We start from the raw sequence: 22194 nt of genomic DNA, 5'->3' as shown, positions 1-22194 counted from the left end.
TAAAACTTTTAAGGCCTTACTTATTTCTCTCCTAGTCTTTATGAGAGTGAGGGAGAAATACAAGGCTTGAAGGCAGTTTGAGATAAGATGGAGATTTGCAAAACAAATGCTAAGATAATTAAATATAAAATATTTAAAACCACAAAGGGGCTATAAATGGCTATGTGCAGTAAAGCCCACAGGCTCTGTAGCCAGAGGACCCAGGTAGGAATTCCAGCTCCACTTCTCAGCTACTGTCTGAGCGGAGGGTGGAGTGAGAAGTCCTGCCCATGCTATCTAAATGACTCTCAAGTGCATCCCTTTGTCTCTGTTCCTCATCATTTCTCACCTGGTAACTACAGCCACTACCTTAGTCACGATAACTGGTTGCACCACCGCCTTCTCTAATATAGCGCTTTCTATTGCATTAGAATCAAAAAAGAATACCCAAACCTGGCTGATCATAGCATTCCTGAGCCCCAACCCCAGAGCCTCTGACCCAGTATGTGGTCTTGGACCATACTTTGAAAACCACCACTTTCTGTCCTCTCAGCCAAAAGAGGGTTCTCAAACGTAAATTGGATCAAGCTGCTTTCCTGCTTAAAAACTTACTGGCTCTCGATTGCTTCACACATAGCCTGACACTCAGAAGGTGATCAGCACACGTTTGATGGATCAATGAACAAATTAAAGAATGAACATTGCAAGAATAATACCAGCTAGGGACTTCCCTGGCGATCCAGTGGTTAAGACTCTGTGCTCGTAATGCAAGGGGCACAGGTTTGATCCCTGGCTGGGGAACTAAGATCCTGCATGCTGCACAGTACAGTCAAAAAAATTAAATTAAATAAAAAAAATTAAAAACATAGGTGTGGCCACCTGTTGGGATCTTTACTAATTGAAAAAAGAAAAACAAAACAAAACAGCTTAAAACAAATAATTCCACCTAGGTGTTACAAGACCTGGATTCAAATATCAGCTCTACCATTAGTCATGCGATTTTAGGCAAATTACCTAACTTCTCTGAGACACAGATTCAATAAAATGTAGATAGTCATATTTGCCTGCCTACCTCACAAGGCTGGGGTCAGTATACAGGTCATATAATACCAATGAAAGGATATTATGGACTAGACACATGGAAATGTCAGGGTGAATCATTTGGGGAGGTTTACAAATGCATATGAGTATGTATACACAGTCCTGGGTTTCTCTCAAATAAAGATATTTTACATTGCCTTTCCCTGTGAAGTTTAATGGTGAGGCTTGAGGGAGGGGTGTGTGTAAGAAGGGAAGAAGAAGAAAAACCTCCAGAAATTATTTCCTAGGGGAAACCTTCCCTGACATTTGGACTTGGTCTGCTACCCCTGTTATATATAAATTGCTCTCATAGCATGGCATTTCTTTCGTTCAATGAGAGTTTATAATTATGATTTCTTGATTAATACTTGTTTCCCCTACTAGTCCTTGAGCTCCATAAATGCAAGGAATATGTCTACCTCTCATTAGCTAACAGAAAGGTCTTTCTAAAACATACATTTGATCATGTCATTCTTCTTTAAGAACAAAAAAATCTTCAGGACAAAGTCAGATTCCTGAGGTTAGCCCTGACTTCCTTTCTAGCCAATGTCCCACCATTCTTCAGCCCCAGCGTTCCACATTTTAGCTATAATGGAAGAGTCGCAACCCCATAACACAGCACCATATTTTCAGACTTTTCAGCTCCTTTACCTCTCTCCATATTGTTCCCTCTCGCCACACATCATTTTCTCACCTGGACAAACCTTATTGTTCCGCCCTAGCTCTGAAGTCACTTATCCTGCAAAAGCCTAATCTCTTTCAGACAGGGTCAACCCTTCTCTTCTTTGTCTTCCACCCACAGGACTTTGCCCAAACAGCCTTCCAAGATTGTGCTTCTACCGAGGGAGTACAGTTAACCATATATTTCCTATACTATCCTGGCTCCCACACCCTATCTCAAAGGGTCATTTTTGTTAGGTCACTCCCCCTCTGAGGGATGCACACAGCTCTTGGCACAGAGTGGGCACTCAAAATATGTCTGTTGCTTTGAACTGAGTAGGCACCTAAGAGGAAAAACAAACAATAAACGTGTATTTTAAAAAAGGCTCAATTCCTTAGTAATTAGGGAAATGCAAATTAAAGACTGTAAGCATAGTATGGTTCCAGTTAACAGCCATTAAACCAAGTAAAAATTAGATACCCAGCGCTGGTCCAAGCTTTGGGTAACAGATACATTCACACCTGGCTAGTGGCCAGGTAAACTGCCATAATCCTTCTAGAGACACACTTAGGTCACACTTAGCAAGAGCCAACTAGTTTGCTTTGATGCAGTCTCTCACCTAGGAATTTAAAACCCAGTGAAATAGAACAAAAGAAAAAAATATTTATGTGTACTAAAATACGTCACTGGGACTTAAAAGAGCTGCAAACAATCCACTAATTAATGCTTAAATTATTAAATACTATATTACATACTAAGATTACAAAACAGCTTGCAGCTACCAGAACATGGAGAAACGTGAAACCACGTTTGTAAAATAACGTGAAAGAAAAACAATATTTAAAACTGTATCTAGGTCGTCCTCCTGCCGCTGCTCTTGGGCCGGGCGGCGCGTGGGGGAGGGGGACGAAGAGGCCAGGGAGAGGCTGTGGGCGCGGCTTCCCTCGCAGGCTCCTGGCGTTCTGGCACTCCCCAGCAGCCCGGGGCCCATGGCAGCTCGGCGGCCGCGCACCGCGAGGCGAATGCCCGGGGCTCGGTCCCCGGAGAGCCGCCGTTCCTACGCACCAAGGTGATCCCCATCCCTGCCGGAGTATTTACAGTGGGCACCAATGATCCTCAGATAAAGTAGGATGGGGAAGCACTTGCGAGGAGAGTTGCTATTGATGTCTTTTACATGGATGGCTATGAAGTCAGTAATGCTGAATTTGAGAATTTGTGAACTCAGCTCTGGCTATCTGACAGAGGCTGAGAAGTTCGGTGACTCCTTTGTCTTTGAAGAAGTGTTGAGTGAGCAAGTGAAGTATGATATCCAACAGGCAGTTGCACCTGCTCCCTAGTTACCTGTTAAAGGCGCTAACTGGAGACACCCAGAAGGGGCCGACCCTACTGTTCTACACGGGCCAGATCATCACGTCTCCTACTGCACGTGGATGGGGAAGCGGTTGCGCATGGAAGCTGAGTGAGAATACAGCTGTCGACGAGGCCTGAAAAATAGACTTTTCCCCTGAGGCAACAAACTGCAGCCGAAAAGCCAACATTATACCAACTTTTGGCAGGGTGAGTTTCCTGTGACGAACACCGGAGCGGACGGCTTTCCGAGGAACCGCGCCTGTTGACGCCTTTCCTCCCAATGGTTATGGCTTATGCAATATAGTAGGGACGCCTGAAAGTGGACTTCAGACTGGTGGACCGTTTACCATTCTGTTGAAGAAACGATTAACCCAAAAGGCTTTCCCCTTCTGGGAAAGACGAGTTGAAGAAAGGTGGATCCTACGTGCGCCATAAATCCTACTGCCTATAGGTGTCGCTGTGCTGCTCGAAGCCAGAACACACCCGACAGCTCAGCTTCGAATCCGAGATTCCGCTGTGCAGCCGACCGCCCACCACCGGCTAAAAGCCAAGAAGAGCCTTCCCGAATCCGAGAAGTCGTGTGTAACCTGCACACGGCTTCCATCAGAACGCTGAACAATCTCGTGTGAAGAATTCCCGCCCCGAGGTGGGTTACATGCCTGCCCGATGGCCAAAGGAACGCCATTGCCAGACCAAATCGCTGACTTGCATCAGCATGTGTGCTTTATCGTGTGGTGTATTTCACGTTTTACCTTTGAGAGTCTTTAAAAGAGGAAGGAAGTGAAGGGCACCCTGAGCTAGTTTCAGGAGGCCTGCCTTCTCCCCCTGCGGTTAGACCCCAGAGTCTCACACTTGACCTTCCTGGGCCTCAGTGACCTCATCTGTCCAGTGAGGGGATACACAACATGATTTCTGAGGCTCTCTCCCCCTCACAGATTCTCTGAATATATCAGATTCTGTTGTGATTTCATAGTGAGAATTTATGACTTTTTTTTTTTTTTTTTTTTTTTTTTGCGGTACGCAGGACTCTCACCGCTGTGGCCTCTCCTGTTGCGGAGCACAGGCTCCAGACGCGCAGGCTCAGCGGCCATGGCTCACGGGCCCAGCCGCTCCGCGGCATATGGGATCTTCCCGGACCGGGGCACGAACCCGTGTCCCCCTGCATCGGCAGGCGGACTCTCAACCACTGCGCCACCAGGGAAGCCCAGCAGTGACTTTTCATTTGAGGACACGGCAGTTTGGGGCTAGGAAAAATAAATACCTACTCTCATTCTCCACTTTCTTCTGATTTCCTGCAGGGGGACCCCATTGGCCAAAACCCAATCAGGAGCCAAAGAGCAGAGAGCCCAATGATGCAACTCCTAGAGGTCAACCTCCCTAGGCAAAGAGCCAGTGGAGAAATGTGGATAGTGTATATGGAGAGACAAATGCAAGATATCTGGCATATGTGACTAAATAAAAAGTAATCATCAAAAAAAAAAAAGATACAATAAAGAAAGTAAGGCAAGACACAGAACTGGAGAAAATATCTATACAGCATAAAACCAACAAAGGAACTGTATCCAAAATATATAAAAAAACTCCCAAAAATCAATAAGAGAAAAACAGAAAACCCAACAGAAAAATGGATGAAAGACTTAAGTAGACACCTTCAGAAAAGGAACTCCAAACAGTCACTAAATATATGAAAAGGTGTTCAACCTCATTAGTAGTCAGGGAAATTCAAATTAAAACCACAATAAGATATCACTCCACACCCAGAAGACTGGAGAAAATTTTGATTTGACGTGACTTACCTAGTGCTGGGGAGACTATGGAACAAAGGGAACTCTCTTGAGCTGCTGGTGGGAATGTAAATTAGTAAATACCTTTGGAAAATTGGCATTATATGGAAGATTGAAGATGCACTTACCCTATGACCAGCACTTTCCCTTCTAGGTGTAAATTCAGGGAACTCTTGCACATGTACACCAATAGATACAAGACTGTTCACAGCAGCATCACAACTTGAATGCCTGTTAATAAGTGAATTAGTAAAGAAATGGAAGTATACAGTGAACTAGAACACATCAGAGAAATAAGCAAGTCATAGGAGAATACAGTGTGGTACAATTTACATAAAGTTTAAAAACAAGACTATATATTCCTTAGGGATATATATATATATATATATATATATATATAAAAGGCCCCTCTGTGCCAGGCATTAACCCTTTATTTGTTGGATTATAGAACAGTTCAAGGGAGGTGGTGTGTGTGTCTTAGGAAGAGGTCAAGGATTTGGAAATGAGAGGAGATATTCAGAGGGTACAGGCCAGCAACTATTTCCCAACCAGTATTAATATATTTCAATATTTTAACAATTGGTACTTATTAATGTTAATACTGGCTTAACATTCAGCCTTAACATACATACAGAAAGGGAATTTAACTGTGCTGGCAACATTCTGCTTATTAGGCTGAGAGATGGGTATGCAATTTTTCAATAAATTATTGTTTATACCTTTTTGCATTTCTTAAATATTAACTAATACATTTTAATTTCACTTAAAATATATGTCGCAGTTTACAGTAGTAAAAATAAGATGCTTTGCACGGCTTGCGGGATCTCATTTCCCCAACCAGGGATTGAACCTGGGCCATGGCAGTGAAAACCCAGAATTCTAACCACTAGGCCACCAGGGAACTCCCAAGACACAGTTTAAAATTTAAGAATATTATTAATTGCATCATGTTAGTGAGGAATTATGTGCTTTGTACTCGTTCGTCAAGTTGAGATCTAGCTTGAAAACAGAATTTGAGCTCCAGTTTAAGTTAGGTTTTTTTTTTAAGCACTTTATTTCTTCCTAATCACAAAAATTCTAACTCACAAGAATAAGGCATCTGGAAAGACAGCAAGTGTTGAGTGGCTGTCAGATGATTCTCTCTGGTTAAATTAGACTGAGAAATTATAGACTAATTTATCAACGATGAAAGACTACCTTGGGACTTCCCTGGTGGCGCAGTGGTTAAGAATCCGCCTGCCAATGCAGGAGACAGGGGTTTGAGCCCTGGTCCGGGAAGATCCCACAGGCTGCGGAGCAACTAAGCCCATGCGCCACAACTACTGAGCCTATGCTCCAGAGCCCGCGAGCCACAACTACTGAGCCCGTGCCACAACTACTGAAGCCTGCGTGCCTAGAGCCCATGCTGCACAACAAGAGAAGCCACTACAATGAGAAGTCCGCACACCGCAATGAAGAGTAGCCTCCACTCGCTGCAACTAGAGAAAGCCAGTGCACAGCAACGAAGACCCAACACAGCCAAAGATAAATAAATAAATAAATTTATTTATTAAAAAAAAAAAAAAAGGAAAGACTACTTTGAGTTCCTTAGTATGTTGATGAGCATATCCTAAATTCTAAGGTTGAATATTTCAGTTTGGGAGACGAAAAACAAATGAATAACTGGAAGAGTGTTTTTTTATGTTCTGGTACAGCATTTGACTATAGTTTTTAAACACACAAAAAAGAAAAGGCCATCTATTTCTTATCCTTGAGTGAAGCAAATCATCAAGTGCTAAGAAAGTGTCAATCTCTTGGCAATAGAGACCTAATCACCAATTTGATCTTCTTAAGCATCTTGACATCTTAGCCAGTACTTTTATAGTTCCAACATTTTTTAAAATTGAAGAATAGTTGATTTACAATGCTGGGTTTAATTTATGCTGTACAGCAAAGTGACTCAGTTATACTATATATACTTTTTCATTCTGGTTTATCACAGGCTATTGAATGAATATAGTTCCCTGTGCTATACAGTACAAAGTTGTTGTTTATCCATCTTGTATATACTAGTTTGCATCTGCTAATCCCAAGCTCCCAATCCTTCCCTCCCCTACCCCCTCTCCCCCTTGGCAACCACAAGTCTGTTCTCTATGTCTGTGAGTCTGTTTCTGTTTCATAGATATGTTTGTGTTGTTTTAGATTCCACATATAAGTGATATCATACGGTATTTGTCTTTCTTTCTTACTTCGCTTAGTATGATCATCTCTAGGTCCACCCACATTGCTGAAAATAGCATTATTTCATCCTTTTTTATGGCTGAGTAGTATTCCACTGTATATATACACCACATCTTCTTCATCCATTCATCTATTGATGGACACTTAGGTTGCTTCCATGTCTTGGCTATTGTAAATAGTGCTATGAACACTGGGGTACATTGTATCTTTTTTTTTTTTTTTTTTTTTTTTTTGCCACATGCACATGGCTTGTGGGATCTTAGTTCCCCGACCAGGGATCGAACCCGCGTCCCCTGCAATGGAAGCGCAGTGTCTTAACCACTGCACCCCCAAGGAAGTCCTGTTTTTGAATTAGAATTTTCTCTGCATATATGCCCAGGAATGGGATTGCTGGATCACATGGTAACTCTATTTTTAGTTTTTTAAGGAACCTCCCTACTGTTTTCTATAGTGGCTGTACCGATTTACATTCCCACCAATAGTGTATGAGGGTTCCATTTTCTCCACACCCTCTCCAGCATTTATTATTTGTATGAGAGTCACTCTTAATGCCTTACTCTTCCTCACTGCTCCCCTACCTCCACCCCACCAACGAAGTTCTAGTTTTTTTCCTAAATATTTCTCAAATCTATCCACCTCTCTCCATCTTCTCTATCTTGGCACCACTTTAATTCAGGTCACCAAAATGATCTCTCTCCTGGCCTACTGTAGTAGCCTAACTGGTCTCCAAATATTCGCTACAAATCCCTTCCGTCTATTCTCATGCTAACCACATTTGGCTTTTCAGCATGCAAATCTGACTGTCACCAGCCTTTAACATATTCAGTGATACTGACGGAATATTTAATGTTAGTTGATTACTGTCTGTATTGGTAATTCTTTTATATATTTGAAATTTTCCCTAATAAAAAAAAATGATACCCACACATACACTCACTGTTACGGACTGAATGTTTGTGTTCCTCTGCCCCCCAGAATTTATATGTTGAAGCCCTAACTCCCAACGTGATGGTAACAGTAAGCAGGGCCTTTGGGAGGTAATTAGGTTTAGATGAGGTAAGGAGGGTACAGCCCCGTGATAGGATTAGTGTCCTAGTAAAAAAGGGATCAGAGAGCTGGCTCTGTCTCTCCCTGCCATGTGAGGACACAGCAAGAAGCCTTCTGCAAGCCAGGAAGAGAGTTCTCACCAGAAACCAAACAGGCCTGCATCTTGATCTTGGACTTCCCAGTCTCAAGAACTATGAGAAACACATTTCTGTTGTTTAAGGCATCCAGGCTATGGTATTTTGCTATGGCAGCCCCAGATGACTAAGACACGCACACACTCTTCAACAGCTTCCCATTGCCTTCAGAATAAAACTTTAAACATGCCTTACAAGGCTCTACATGCCCCGGTCCCTGCCTCCCTCTCAAGCCTCATCTTATATTGCTCTCCTCCTTCCTCTGCCTTTCAGCTGCATAGGCCTTCTTTCATTCTGGGGTCTCCATCATGTTCCCTCTCACCAAAAGGCCTTTGCACATGCTGTGCCTTCTCACTGAAAAAAACACACAGCCCTGCTCATCTTGCACCACTGAGATAGGCTGGGACCTGGGACCCTTTACTGGAGTGCTTGCACCTAGACAAGCCACAGAATACCAAGAAACTATAAGGGACTATGAACAATAAGACACTAAAAGATGACAAACCAACTGCCACTTCTGAGGAGCCGGGAGCAAAAGCAGGGTACTGTGCATGATCCCAGCACTGCCAAGCGGGTGGGCAGACCACCTAAGCCACCCCTTCAGCCTAACCTACCCATCCGCCCCCACCCTCACACAGCTTAAGGAACAAGCCCACTCTCCTCGGAGAGCGAGCAAGGGAACCTGTTACTTGTTTTCCTTCCCTTGTGCTACAGCATGAGTCCCAATAAAGCCTTGCCTGAACACCTCGTATGGCCTCTTATCAACTTCTATTGATTAAAGAGTCCAAGGACCCAAGTCAGTAACATCAACACCTTCACCTAATTAACTCTCACCTTCAAGTCTGGGCTGAAACATCACTTCCTCAGTGAAGACATCTATTACCACAGTGACCCTATGTCCTGACTTGCCTGGGAAAGTCTCAATCCACACCTGTTCCTCTCAGCCTAATTATCAATCTCTCTCCCTTCATTCTCAAAAACATCCCAGTTTAGGGACTTCCTGGCTGTCCAGTGGTTAAGACTTCGCCTTCCAATGCAGGGGGTGCAGGTTCGATCCCTGATCAGGGAGCTAGGATCCCACATGCCTCCAGGCCATAAAACCAAAACATAAAACAGAAGCAATATTGTAACAAACTCAGTAAAGACTTTAAAAATGGTCCACATCAAAAAAAAAATCTTTAAAAAAAAAAGCATCCCTGTTTAGATGATAAATTACATGGCTACCCAGTCCACGAGGAAGTCTCACCACTATGTGGGCTACTTTCCCGTCACACGTGCTCATAGCTCTTTGTACCTTGCCCTCATTGTACTGAAGTTTATATTTATACATTTATTTGTGTGGATTAATATCTTTGCCCCTCATTAGCCTGGGTAAACTTTGGTTGCTGGGACTGGGTCTGGTTTTTTGTTCATTCATGATTGTGTCTGCAACATCTCTCACCAATTATGTGCCTGGCATATAGTAAACACTCATATTTGCTGAATGGATGAACTTCTGTGTCTGATAGGCTAATTTACTGAAATACTCTGTACCCTACCTACCCTCCAACACACTTCGAAGATGGAAGCCTGGCATATGTTCTCCTCAATCCTGCTGGGAGAGGAGGGGAGAGAGTCGAGAGAGCACCAGGGCCTCTGAGCTCCCAGGCATAGGCAGGACACAGGTCTGCAGTTTCCATAAGCAGTGGGACCTGTGGCTGGCCCCCCTTATGGGAGCTCCAGTGCCCTGTTGGACCTGAGGGGAAAGTTGGGAGTTCCACATGAACATCAGGGTTCCTCTATGAGCCATGTTGCCTGTTGCTGGTTTTCAGGTAACAGATGACCTCTCATAGATGACAGACTCTCCTCTCCACTCTCCAGAACCAAGGGTCCTCAAATGAGGGCCTATGTCTTATTCATCTCTGTATCCAAAGGCTCATAGCAGGTGCTCCGAATTCGTTTAAAGTTAAGCGGGGTAAGACAATGCCAAGCTTCAACTAGAGTCCAGCTCCCTGCAGTGTGCAAGGGCCCCACCTACTGGCCTCTTCAGTAATTGCAGACAGCTTAAACCAGCTTGGCATGAGGCAGGCGATGAGAACTCAGTTGTCAGTAGGGGCTTTGCTTTCCCTGCAGCTGTATTTAGTGCCAGGAGCACTGCATTGGACTAGCAATCCCCTAACACACTCAGGAGAACAAAATAAAGTATTAACTCCTCACTTGGGTACAAAAGGCCATTGCTATTGAATCCTCAGACAGTATTATCCTGCCCCTACTTACCACACACCCTCCACCTGATCCATCCTAAAGGCTCTCTTCTCCCACTGGAAACATTTCCTCTTCCTTGCATGGTATGTGCCTTCTTCATACCTGGCAACTGCTACTCTCCTCAGAATCCTGGGCCAAGGTCAGTCTTTTGTTGCTGTCCCCTTGGGGGTGCTACTCTGGCCCTTGGTGACAGGACTCAGCATGGTGTACAGAACTGTTCCCATCTCTGACTTCCCCTATTAGACACTGAGCTCTCAGGGAGTTCTATGGCTGGTACACAGTAGGCATTCAAACACTCTTAGTATTTCAGAGCCCCCAAATACTAAGGCTGAGACACCATGATCTAGTTAATATCCACCTAACAGGGTTGGGTGGTAGTGAGGATATAACTTGTGAAACATAAAGCCACAAAAGGATACTGGAAAGTCTCCTGCTTTGTGTCCGTATGAGGTACACTAGAGATGGGCATGAGCCATCATGTGTGTGATTCACTTAACGTGTGGATTTCAGCAACACTGCCAGAACCCATAAGCATAGGTAGGAATTCAGGTCCCTGAAACTAAACAATGAAATGGATAAATTAAATGTGGTATATACATACAATGGAATATCATGCAGCCTTGAAAAAGGAGATCCTGCCACATGTTACAACATGAGTAAACCTTGAGGACATTATGCTAAGTGAAATAAGCCAGTCACAAAAGGACAAATGAAGTCTGATTCCACTCATATGAAATATCTAAAGTAGTCAAAATCATAGCAATCTGTTGCACAACAATGTCAGTACTAACACTAATGAACTATAAACTTAAAAGTGGTTAAGATGGCAACTTTAATGTTATATTTTTTACCACAATTTTAAAAAACTGAGCATTTTCATTTATCCAAGTGGCAAAGATCAACTTGGTTAACTGTTGGCAAGAGGGCAAGCAAAGAGGTACTGTGTCATAAAGTATTGTTGGAACTACAAGTTGGTACAATGGTTTTGGAGAGCAATGATGAACAAACGTTGTATGTACACATCCTCTGACCCAACAATCACTTAGACTATTTCCTATCAAAATGCCCACACAAATACTCAGTGTCTCACATATAAAATATCCACTATGACACTATTTATAATAACAAAAAACTAAAACAACCTGAACAGCTACCAATAAGGTACTACTTAAAATAATTTATGCTACTTCCATGCAATGGGGTCATTAAAAAAATATGAGCTCCAAAGTTATGAAACACTGCATACAGCAAGCTACTCCATATGTGTGAGGAGAAAGGAGAGAGGATGCATGTAGTAGTACACACAGAGAAACTCTCTGGAAAGAGACAAAAGAATCAAGTCCCAGAAAACGGGGATAAAACGGAAATTTAATTTTTACTTTATACTATTAGATTTAACAAGTACATTTGAAAATGAAAACATAAGGGGAGGAAAGAAAAATTACCAACTAATTTCAAATACTCTTAGATTAGTGGTTTTCAGCTCTGGTTGCTCTTTGGAATCTTTAGGAGCTTTAAAAAATCTTAACTCCCAGAATCCACCAGAGAGCACCAGGATCTGACTCAACCGATCAGCAGATGGGTCCCTGGGTATCAGTGTTTTTAAAAGATCCCCAGATAATTCTAATTTTCAGCCAGTGTTGTGAAGTCACTGATTTAGGCCAGGGTTTTGCAAACTGTAAAAGGCCAGATAGTAAACATTATATCCTTTGTGGTCACATAAAGTCTGTCATTTTTTTTTTAAAGCCTTTAAAAAGATGTAAAAGCATTCTTAGCTCCTGAGCAACACAAAAACAAGCCACGGACTGGATCTGGTCCATGGGCCATTTTGCCAATCCCCAATTTAGACTACGCACAGGCTGGTCTATTGCCTGGACAAGGCACCATGAGACAAGGTACCATGAGATAAGAAATAGTCAAGAAGGCTCCACAGTGAACCCACAGGTCTGGGCCCCAGCCCTCCAACTGGCACCCAAGTTGTTCTGTTTTGAGTGGAGGTGGGAGAGCTTTGGACTCACATTAATAAAACTCCCAAGAAACATTATAAACCAGCCAGCTTATTACTTTTTAGTAAGATGTAGAACTTCTACCATGCAGACTGAATATGTATGTCAGCATGAAGAGCACATTTTCTTCCTAGAGGTAGTGACACAGAAAACCAGGTTATCTGTGGAACCCAAACAAGGGGAAGCTAACCTTCAGTTACACCTCATCCATAAAGCTAGGGCACACTTTCCCAACACAGGGACAGACCAGCCCCAGAGAACTTGGAGAACTCGTTGACGTTCCTCCCCGTCTTACTCTGGCTGAGCACTGCCAACAGTCATCTCCTACAGCTTTATCATCAGCCTGCTTGGCCTAAGGGTCATCTCTCTGCTCACTGTTTTTTACTGTTACCTCCACCGTTTCTGAGAGTCAAGGTTCTGAAGGGGGCACAGCAGTTGCTCCCGTGCACCAACTACAAGACACAATAATCCTGTTAGGATGCTCTCGCAACACCACTCTAACTCAAGTATTACCAGATAAAATGCTTTGTAACGATTCTTCTCATCCTCCATTTACAGGTTACCTATAAATTCACTTGAATAATGTAACTTAATTCCTACTGAGGATTAAGGTTTTTAATTACAGGTTTTCTTCTTTCACTTTCTTGATCAGTGATTCCCAACCATGTAGGAGTTAATGAAACCAAGAAACTAATTTTGTGTCACCACTGCTACCAAGACAGAAATACCAAGTGATATGTGCTTTTCAGGTTAAATTAACGCTATTTTGTTCTCTAAAATGTAAAAAAATAAGATGTAGCCCTCAATTTAGTAATCGACACTCTTAAAGGTCAAGCCAATCAAAAATTGTCTTTGAACAATAAAAAGGTTTATGCTTTCAAATTAAAAAGCACATATTGCAAACATTATGTAATAATAAAATTACAGCAAATGAAATATTCAGACTGACCCCACGGCATTCACACCACACCAGAATTTTGCCTGAAACAAAAACAGTAAATTTTATCCCCCCAAGTAGGTAGGTCCATGCTGGTTGAACACTTCAGTCCTAGACCCCACGAATGAGGCACATAGTTCATGCTTAACAGATACATACATTAACCATTCTTAACCACCCCTCACCAGGGCCCTGACGGGTAGGAAGGATGAAATGTGGACACAAGCACTCCCATAGACAGAATTCTCCAATTATAAAAATTCATACATGTGACCTTTACCACATCTAGGAAGATAGCTGAGATTTTAATCTGTGAACCCACCTCTGAAAACCACAACAAAAATCAATAAGAAATGATTTAATGTAAAATATACAAATTTCTCAGTATGAGAACTTCCACAAACAGGGAGAATGACAACTAAAACAATTTTTCTTAAAAAAGAACACTCCCCTTACCTTGTCCTTGCTACCCAACACTCAAAAACAAATCTGTACAAAACCACAAACACAGAAAAGGACCTTAGAGGATGTTACAACGCAAAGCCTTCAGACGTAATCTAAACTGCTCTCCTCACCGAGACCCTCCCCCAATAGAGCTGAGGGTTCCCAGGTCCACTGGGGAAAGTGAGTGGTCTCAGATCATCACCCCTGCTGTGCTACAGATGGTCCACGGTCACTCGCTGTCAAACTTAACAGAATTGACTTGGACAGAGATGGAGCCTCCCCGGTAACTGCCCCGCTTCTTCTTGGTTTTCTCGTGCCGGAAGGATTTGCCTTTAGTGAACTTCAGAACTTGATTGGCTCGCTCCCCCCAGTCTCCGGTTGCACCCCGCTGGTAAGTAGAGACAGGTGGTTAGCACACAGAAGGACAAGGCCAGGGCCCTGTCAGTTTCTTCTCCCTGCTCCAGGCAACCCGAACCCAGAGAACCTCCTACCAACCAGAACCAAAAGCTACCCCCTCTCTCACCCCACCCCCTCAAGAATGGTGAAGACCCTCTCTCTCCTCACCTTGGCGTCAAAGGAATTGTCTGCCACTCGAGCATCCACCTGAATTTCCTCCTCCCTGATCCTTCGGAATGGGGAGGATCCCCTTCGTTCTCCCTGGAGAAGAATGAAGTAGGAAATTCAGGATGGAGTGGTCACGTAACAGGAAGGCCCTACTGAGCTACACCCACAGCACGTATGCCAGGCCAGGCAAAGAGCTGTCAAGGTGCTTTGCAATTTTTCTTTCTACTCTAAACGCTGGCTCTTGAGAGGAAAATAAGACAACTTACTTTATTCCTTTTAGGAAATGTGTTGGGGGTCTGGGGCTTTATCTTCTTGGCTGGAGGAGTCTCTGCCTCCTTAGCAACCTCATTCTGCTTGCACTTCTTTCCTGAACCTACAAAACAAAAAGCCAGACTCAGGAGATCAGTTTCCTGTCCCTCGTCCCAGGGTCCCACACTGAGGGCCCCCAACTAACTGGAAGCCAGTCATGGGCCTCGGCTCCCTATCCCACCCCCAAGAGTAGAGCACATCCTGATTTGGGGGACAAACCCAGGAGGCAGGTTCTTTGGATACAGACCTGGCTTAGCAACTGCCACTGCTGTCTTTTTCTTGCCCTCCTCCTCCTCGTTGCTGTCCTTGTCTGCTTTTCCATTCTGGGCAGTCAGTGCAGAGGTGCCATTGGCCTTGGCGGCTTGTGGTCTTGGAGTGCCCTTGCCCTTGGGCTTCTCCTCTTCCTCCTGCTCACTGGAGTCCTCAGAGGAAGAAGTGCTGCTGCTCTCGGCCTTTGCTTTCTTCACACAGGCTGGTTTGGAAGGGGCTACGGTTCCTCCTGCCTTCTGTGGCTTCTTTTTGGCTGGGGGTTTAGGCGTCTTCTCTTCCTCGTCTTCCTCGCTGCTGGAGCTGTCTGAATCAGAGCTGCTGTCCCCACCACCCTGAGAGGCCCGCTTGGCAGGCAAAGATGGAGCTGCTTTGGCCATCACCTTGGACTTAGGGGTGGCTACATTCTTCTTCGTCTTCTCCTCCTCACTAGAACTGCTCTCCTCCTCGCTGGAGGTGCTATCAGCCTTTCTGGTCAGAGGCTTCTGGCCACTGGCTGCAGGCTGCTTGGGAGTCGTAGCTGGCTTAACCGCAGACTGCTTGGGAGTGGCAGCTGGCTTACCTGAGGAATTCTTGGTGGTACTGGCTGGCTTAGCAGGAGCTTCATCCTCAGAACTGTCGGAGTCTAGACAGAGAGAATGGAGTGAATTTCTCCCCAAATCAGACTGAGGGGAGCCCTTGGAGCTCCCACTGCCCTGAGGGCCTCCTATGCCTTACCTGAGCTGTCTGAGGAGCTCTCTGCTGCCTTCTTTGCTGGAGCTGGTTTAGTAGTTGCTTTGGAGATGATTGCCTTAGCTGGGGGTCTCTTTTCTTCCTCAGAACTTGAATCTGGAGAGAACCTATGGCATTAGGCTGGGTCCAGAGTCCCAGTCCAACCAGGGGCAACGAAAAGAAGGATGCAGGGAGTTCCCTGGTGGCCTAGTGGTCAGGATTCCAGGCTTTCAGTGCTGTGGCCTGGGTTCAATCCCTGGCGAGGGAACTGAGATCCCAAAAGGCGTGCGGCACAGCCAAAAAAAAAAAAAAAAAAAAGAAAGCACAAGGGACAGCAGCATTTCCCTCCCTACTCCTCATACACTCCCCAGACCCACTCACCACAGGTGATGACTCACCAGACTCGTCGCTGCTGTCCTCACTGCTCTCCACAGGCTGCTGCTTCTCTGCAGCTTTCTTGGGAGCCTGAATTCCCAGGGACTTCTTGGGTGGGGGAACAGAAGGCGGGGGAACTGAACTATAGGGACCTGTTTAAAAGGGACAGTGTGGTGGTTTTAAAATATGTACACACATTCTTTGATACTGCTTCCTTCTATAAATGGAGCTTAATTCCTTATCCCTTGAGGGTGGGCTAGGATTAGTGACTCATTTCTAACAAATAGACTACAGCAGAGATGATGGCATGCCATTTCTGAGTCTAGGTTATAAAAGGCAACGTGGCTTTCTCCCTTCTCTGGGAGAAGCTGGCTGACACATGCCAAGGTCCACGCGGTGACTGGAGAGGTCCTCCTGCCATTGGGCCCTGGTCACAGTCGTGCAGCTTGACTCCCCGTGTCCAGTCACCTGGTTTTTTCTTCATGGGTTTTTTCTTCTGCTCTTCCTCCTCCTCCTCCTCACTGGAGGAGTCCTCACTGCTAGAACTCTTTTGGGCAGGAGTGGCAGCTGCTTTCACTGGGGCCTTGGCCACAACTTGCTTTTTAGGTACAGTCTGCATCACACAGAGAAAATCAATTACCACAGGAAAATACTGACCCAACCAATCCTGCCATGCAATGGAGACGCCCCCAATCACCTCCATCCCCAGTCCCTTCTTTCCTGCTAGACATTAGGGCCCGTACCTTCTTAGGTACGGCTGCTGCCTTCTCCTCCTCTGAGTCATCATCGCTGCTGCTGCTGCTGCTACCAGCTGCTTTGCCATTGACTACTCTAGGTGCTGGACGAGCTGGTGTACCTAAGAAAAAAGAAACAACGTAAGCGAGTATAAGGACAGCTTTCGGATCTGCCATCTGCAGTGGCGCCGCCGCCAAGATGCAGATTTTCACGAAGACCGTCACTCTCAAGGTTGCACCTTCAGATACAATAGAAAATGTTAAAGGCCAAGACCCAGGATAAAGAAGGAATCCCTCCTGACCAGCAAAGACTGATCTTTGCTGGCAAGCAACTGGAGGATGGCCATACTTTGTCTGACTACAACATTCAAAAGGAGTCCACGGGCTTCCCTGGTGGCGCATTGATTAAGAATCCACCTGCCAATGCAGGGGACACGGGTTCGAGCTCTGGTCCGGGAAGATCCCACATGCTGCAGAGCAACTAACCCCGTGTGCCACAACTATGTGCCCGCTCACCTAGAGTCCGTGCTCCGCAACAAGAGAAGCCACTGCCATGAGAAGCCCGCACACAACGAAGAGTAGCCCCCACTCGCCGCAACTAGAGAAAGCCCGTACGCAACAATGGAGACCCAACTCAGCCAAAAATAAACTAAATAAATTAAAAAAAAAAAAAAAAAAGGAGTCCATTCTTCATCTGTGTGGAGACTTCGTGGTGGTGCTAAGAAAAGGAAGAAGTCTTACACCACTCCCAAGAAGAACAAGCATAAGAGAAAGAAGGCTAAGCTATCTGTCTTGAAATACTGTAAGGTGGATGAAAATGGCAAAATCAGTCGCCTGCGTCAGGAGTGCCCTTCAGATGAATGTGGTGCTGGAGTTTCCAAAGCCAGCCACTTTGACAGACACTGTTGTGGCAAATGTTGTCTGATCTATTGTTTCAAGAAACCAAAAGACAAGTAATCGTATACTGGTTAATAAAAGACATGAACTAACGAACAATAATAAAAAGGAGTATCAAGACATTAAAAGGCCATAAAAACCTTCCTATTAGCGTGGAACTTAGGAGTCTGTCAATTCTCTTGCCTTTGGAGGAAGCATGAAGGAGAATGCTGTGGTTTACTACATCAAAGGATGAATTTCTTGCCCAATTTCAGGAATAAACCTGTCTTCCAAAAAAATGATGCAAAGTATTTGAATATGCCCTCTGAAGTTTTTAAAACATGTTTTCCCTCACTGCAGACTATTTTCTGTAGTTAGTAGTCCCTAACCATAAAACTTTTTACTTACTAGGAAAATGTTTCTTTTTTAAAAAAAAACGACACCAGTCAATACCTCTAGTTCAACAACCAGTGCCATTTCACTCCTGTGCTGAATTAAGGAATTTTCACATCAGTCCCCAGTCCAGCCTCCTAGGAACATAAACAATACCTGGTTTGGCTAGGGCTTTAGCCTGAGCTTTAGCTGCCATGGGTGTTGTCTTTGGCTTCTGGTTCTTTGGCACCTCATCCTCTGAGCTTGAGTCAGAATCAGAATCAGAGCTCTTGGCCTTCTTAGGAGGAGCTTTGACTGTCTTGGCTTGGGGCTTAACTCCCTTCTGTGAGAAAACACACAACCAGGAGAATCAGCAAGAGTTTCAGGGCACCCAAAGGACATCCTAAGGTAGAAAGCTTCCTAGGTGCCCCCTTTTTTAGGCCTTGTCCCTGCCATTCCCTGTCCAGAGTTCCCTGTACCTGTCCATAAAACATATTCTCTTACTCTTGGAGTCCCTGACAGTATCCCAGAGAAACCCAATACTGCCAGGGAAGCAGAACGGGTTGAATTTCCTCTAGATTCAGGGCTCAACTTCAACCTCACATAATCCTTCCCAAACCTCATACTTCTACAACCTCCTTGAAAAACCATGTAATCACCTGTTGTATACCTAACACCATCAAGCTAAAAGCCAAGATTTTAGTTTCTTCTTTTCCAATCCCTTAGCAATCCCTTTCCTTCTCAAAGTTGCAAACCTGGACAGGCTTTTTCTTTTTGTCCTCCTCCTCATCATCACTGGATTCTTCACTGCTGCTGCTGCTCTCTGATTTCTTGACTGCAGCCTTTCCAGGATGCTGAAGCAGACTGGCCCGCTTGGCAGGTACAGCTGAACAAAAGTACAGGTCCCAGTAAGAACCAGCCATCTGGAGCACAGACAGGCTCCAAATCCTTTTCCTGGAACCACAACTCCCTGCTGGGTCTTACCAGCTTTCTTAGCGGGAGGTCCTTGGGCTTTTTCCTCCTCGCTGCTGTCCTCACTGCTGTCACTGGATGAAGTCTTCTTCTTAGCCTTCTTAGTCACTGGTCCATTTGCCTGTAACTTCCGCTTTGGGGCCTTGGTGGACCTGCTGAGGTAGATTAGGCTAACTCCTGGGGAATCAGGACCTTCCCAAACCAAAGAACACAGTCCAGCCTACTTGGGGGGAGAAAACAGCCACACTAGCACAGAGAAGACTTACTTGAGCCAGAAACTATAGATGTCCAAGAGGGAAGAGGCGTTGGCATCCTGCTGGGTCTGTAAGAGAAAAGAGAGAGAGCAGGGCACGAAAGTTTTAATTTGATATAAATGTTACATCTCTGTAAGACTTCTCCTACTTGCATGAATTAGGAGAAAAATATTCTATTTATGTATTTCCCAGTTTTTGGTATCAAAAACTTGGGCTATCCCTGTAGTCTCTAGCACCATCTATCTATTCCCCCACCTGTCAATCCTATTTATCAAAGCCTTTAAAAACGTACATTCCCTTTACTCTAGCAGTGTACTAAGAATTTATCCTTACCCATGAAACAAACATCTACACAGGAAGATGTTTGTGGCAACGTGGTTTATAATTCTCAATCACTGGAAACCATCCTCCAAGAGAAGATTAGTAAAAATCTATGTTACATATTCAGTACATAATTGCATTCAACTATTACACTGATTATAGATTATGAGTTGGTGTCCAAAAAAATGGCAAGGCATTAGAGTATATACAAAAATACAGGCTCTAAGTTAGATGAGTAGATGTGAAACTCACCTCTGCCAATTATTAATGTGTGACCCTGAGCAAATCACTTAATCTGGGACTTCTCTGGTGGCGCAGTGGTTGGGAATCCGCCTGCCAATGCAGGGGACACGGGTTCGAGCCCTGGTCCAGGAAGGTTCTACATGCCGCAGAGCAACTAAACCCGTGTGCCACAACTACTGAACCTGTGCTCTAGAGCCCTCGAGCCACAACTGCTGAGCCTGCATACCACAACTACTGAAGCCCGCGCACCCAGAGCCCGTGCTCCACAAGAGAAGCCACCGCAATGAGAAACCCACGCACCGCAACAAAGACCCAATGCAGCAAAAAATAAATAAAGAAAAATTAAAGAAAAATAAATCATTTAATCTTTCTGAGACTGTTTCCTTCTCTATAAGATTGACGACACTACACATCTTATTAACTTGTTGAGAAGATAAGAAATAATGCATATAAGGGGCTTAGCATCTGGAAATAGCATCTTGCCCTTAGTAAACCCTCCACAGAGATTAGTTTTTGTCACATAAAAAAGATTTCTGATTCTGAAAGGCCCAATTCCATCCAGCCCACTCTCTGCAGCCTCCCTAACAGTCAAAACAGTTCCAATATGAAAGCAGCTGTATCAGATCACATGGCAGGCTGTCCCAGCTTAAGGTAGCCCTTTCTGAGGCCGATCTGACTCTCAACTTGCGTAGCCTGATTCTACCACAAAGAACAAGCCTATCTTCTTAGTCAAAGACTAAGACCGCTAAGGACTACCATACCACTCCACTCTACCCTCAAGGTGTTTTCTCATGCAGTCATGTCTGCTTTCCTTGAGATGTAGATTCCAAACCTTTCACATTCCTGGTCATCTTCCTTTTACTTGTTTTTAGAACATCCTAAGGTACGATAACTAAGATAACAGCTTTCACTCACTGATGCTTCCTGAGCACCAGGCACCGGTATTGCCACTTTGTATATGTACATATGATGTTACTCACAAAAATCCAAAAAGTGGATGATGACATCCCCATAGAAGTAGAAACAGATTCAGGGACGTTAAGCAAGCTGCCTGGATCATACATTTCAAAAGTGGCAGAGGCTGTTCCCAAACCTAGACTTGTCTGATGCCAGAAATCAAAGATTCAAGCCAACAGCTATGCCTGCTTTGTAGAGAGAACTATGATGCTCAATCCTGCTTCAGTAAAACGAAAAGCAGAACCCTGCCTTTACTCGTTTATTTTCTTCTTTAATAACACAAATCCCAGCCTTCATTATTTCTAAAGCAATTTTACTTATCTTTTGAGTCCCGGGTAAATTCGATTGAGGTCAAGTCACGCTCGGCATCAGCCAACATAAAGCCCAAAGAAAGAACTAGGAGCCTCCAATGCCTCCAGTGGGGCACGACGCTGCCGCCTCGCCGCACTCCGCCAGCCACGTGACCTAGGCCACGAGGTTCCCACGCTGCCACCGCCGCCCCACTCACCAGAAAAAAAGCAACAAAGCTCAGCGCCATGTAGTGAGACATCGTGGAAGAGACGCTGAGACTCCAGGCTTTCCGGCCACCGCCGAGAGCTCGGCACAAAGGCCTGGCAGACACTGGGCTGGCGGACCCCACAGACCTCCCTACCTGCAAACCTAAGCATGTCAGGGCCCGGAGCCCCTGTGGTCATCCCACCCCAGCCCATGAATCATGCCCGGGACTCACAGCGCCTGTTGCCTTGGCGAACTTGTTGGCCACATCCGAGAGCTGGTTATCGCGCAGAAAGCCGAGCACGAGGGGATACAGGTCGCTGGGAACCACGCGGCGCAAGCCGGCGTCCGCCATCCTCTCGGTAATACGCGTCACTACCGTTGCCGACGCACGCGACTCAGGAACCCGGAAGAGGCGGGGTAGGGGCGGACCCGCGTGACGCCATCGCGCCGCGCGGGGCACGGCGGAAGGGGCGGGCACACTCCGCAGAGTAGCCCCGCCCACACCCCCGAGGCAGGGTAAAGGCGAAATCTACTAACGCTTTCCGGTGCCGCGAGTTTCGCCATCTTGGTAAGGGCGGAGCCCGCCGGTCTGCTTTGTGAAGGCAGAACCCTGACGTCAGGGGTCACGCCCTCAGCCGCGGCGGGAAAACTTCGGACTTCCCGCGCCCTGCCTTTTTGATGGAACCACCTTTTCTCAGTGCTGCGGTTACCCGCGCCCCTGGCATCTGGATGTCAGAGTAATGAGTGGGCCGGCGGGCCCGAGCTGACCTTGAATTCTTCTAAACTTGGTCACATGATCTCCCAACCTACCCTATTCGCGCTGCCCGTGGACTCCCACTCTTCATCTTCACTGCC

The 22194-nt window shown here is 45.2% G+C and overlaps 2 protein-coding genes and 2 pseudogenes across 5 annotated transcripts in view; 3 read left to right on the top strand and 1 right to left on the bottom strand.

Annotated features, from left to right (window-relative positions):
* LOC309816317 (uncharacterized protein C10orf95 homolog) overlaps window positions 1-22194 on the top strand; it is a gene marked incomplete at its 5' end in the record, with an annotated part of 234588 nt that overhangs the window by 194029 nt on the left and 18365 nt on the right. The window lies entirely within an intron of this gene.
* Window positions 281-3699, top strand: LOC309816312 (formylglycine-generating enzyme-like; annotated as a pseudogene). Its single transcript has 2 exons — window positions 281-331; window positions 2577-3699. The product of its transcript is annotated as a formylglycine-generating enzyme-like (transcript).
* NOLC1 (nucleolar and coiled-body phosphoprotein 1) lies at window positions 11314-21738 on the bottom strand. Of its 2 annotated transcripts, none has more exons than XM_082610262.1 (13): window positions 21572-21738; window positions 19333-19388; window positions 19079-19221; window positions 18850-18980; window positions 18272-18437; window positions 16856-16968; window positions 16581-16725; window positions 16136-16264; window positions 15744-15854; window positions 15007-15651; window positions 14717-14823; window positions 14451-14543; window positions 11314-14274 (listed from the first exon to the last, which is right to left on the bottom strand). In XM_082610262.1, exons 1-13 carry the CDS (start codon window positions 21689-21691, stop codon window positions 14116-14118), a joined length of 2118 nt encoding a protein of 705 aa, XP_082466388.1. In that variant the 5' UTR covers window positions 21692-21738; the 3' UTR covers window positions 11314-14115. The 2 variants fall into 2 exon arrangements, with proteins under 2 accessions (XP_082466388.1, XP_082466389.1); XM_082610263.1 differs by having other exon boundaries at window positions 19079-19218.
* LOC309796870 (ubiquitin-ribosomal protein eS31 fusion protein-like) lies at window positions 16975-18245 on the top strand (annotated as a pseudogene). Its single transcript has 2 exons — window positions 16975-17239; window positions 17526-18245. The product of its transcript is annotated as a ubiquitin-ribosomal protein eS31 fusion protein-like (transcript).

Source organism: Mesoplodon mirus (genome assembly GCF_964341445.2).
Source record: "Mesoplodon mirus genome assembly, chromosome: 2".
Classification (NCBI taxonomy): domain Eukaryota; kingdom Metazoa; phylum Chordata; class Mammalia; order Artiodactyla; family Ziphiidae; genus Mesoplodon; species Mesoplodon mirus.
This window is presented reverse-complemented; position numbering and strand designations above follow the sequence as displayed.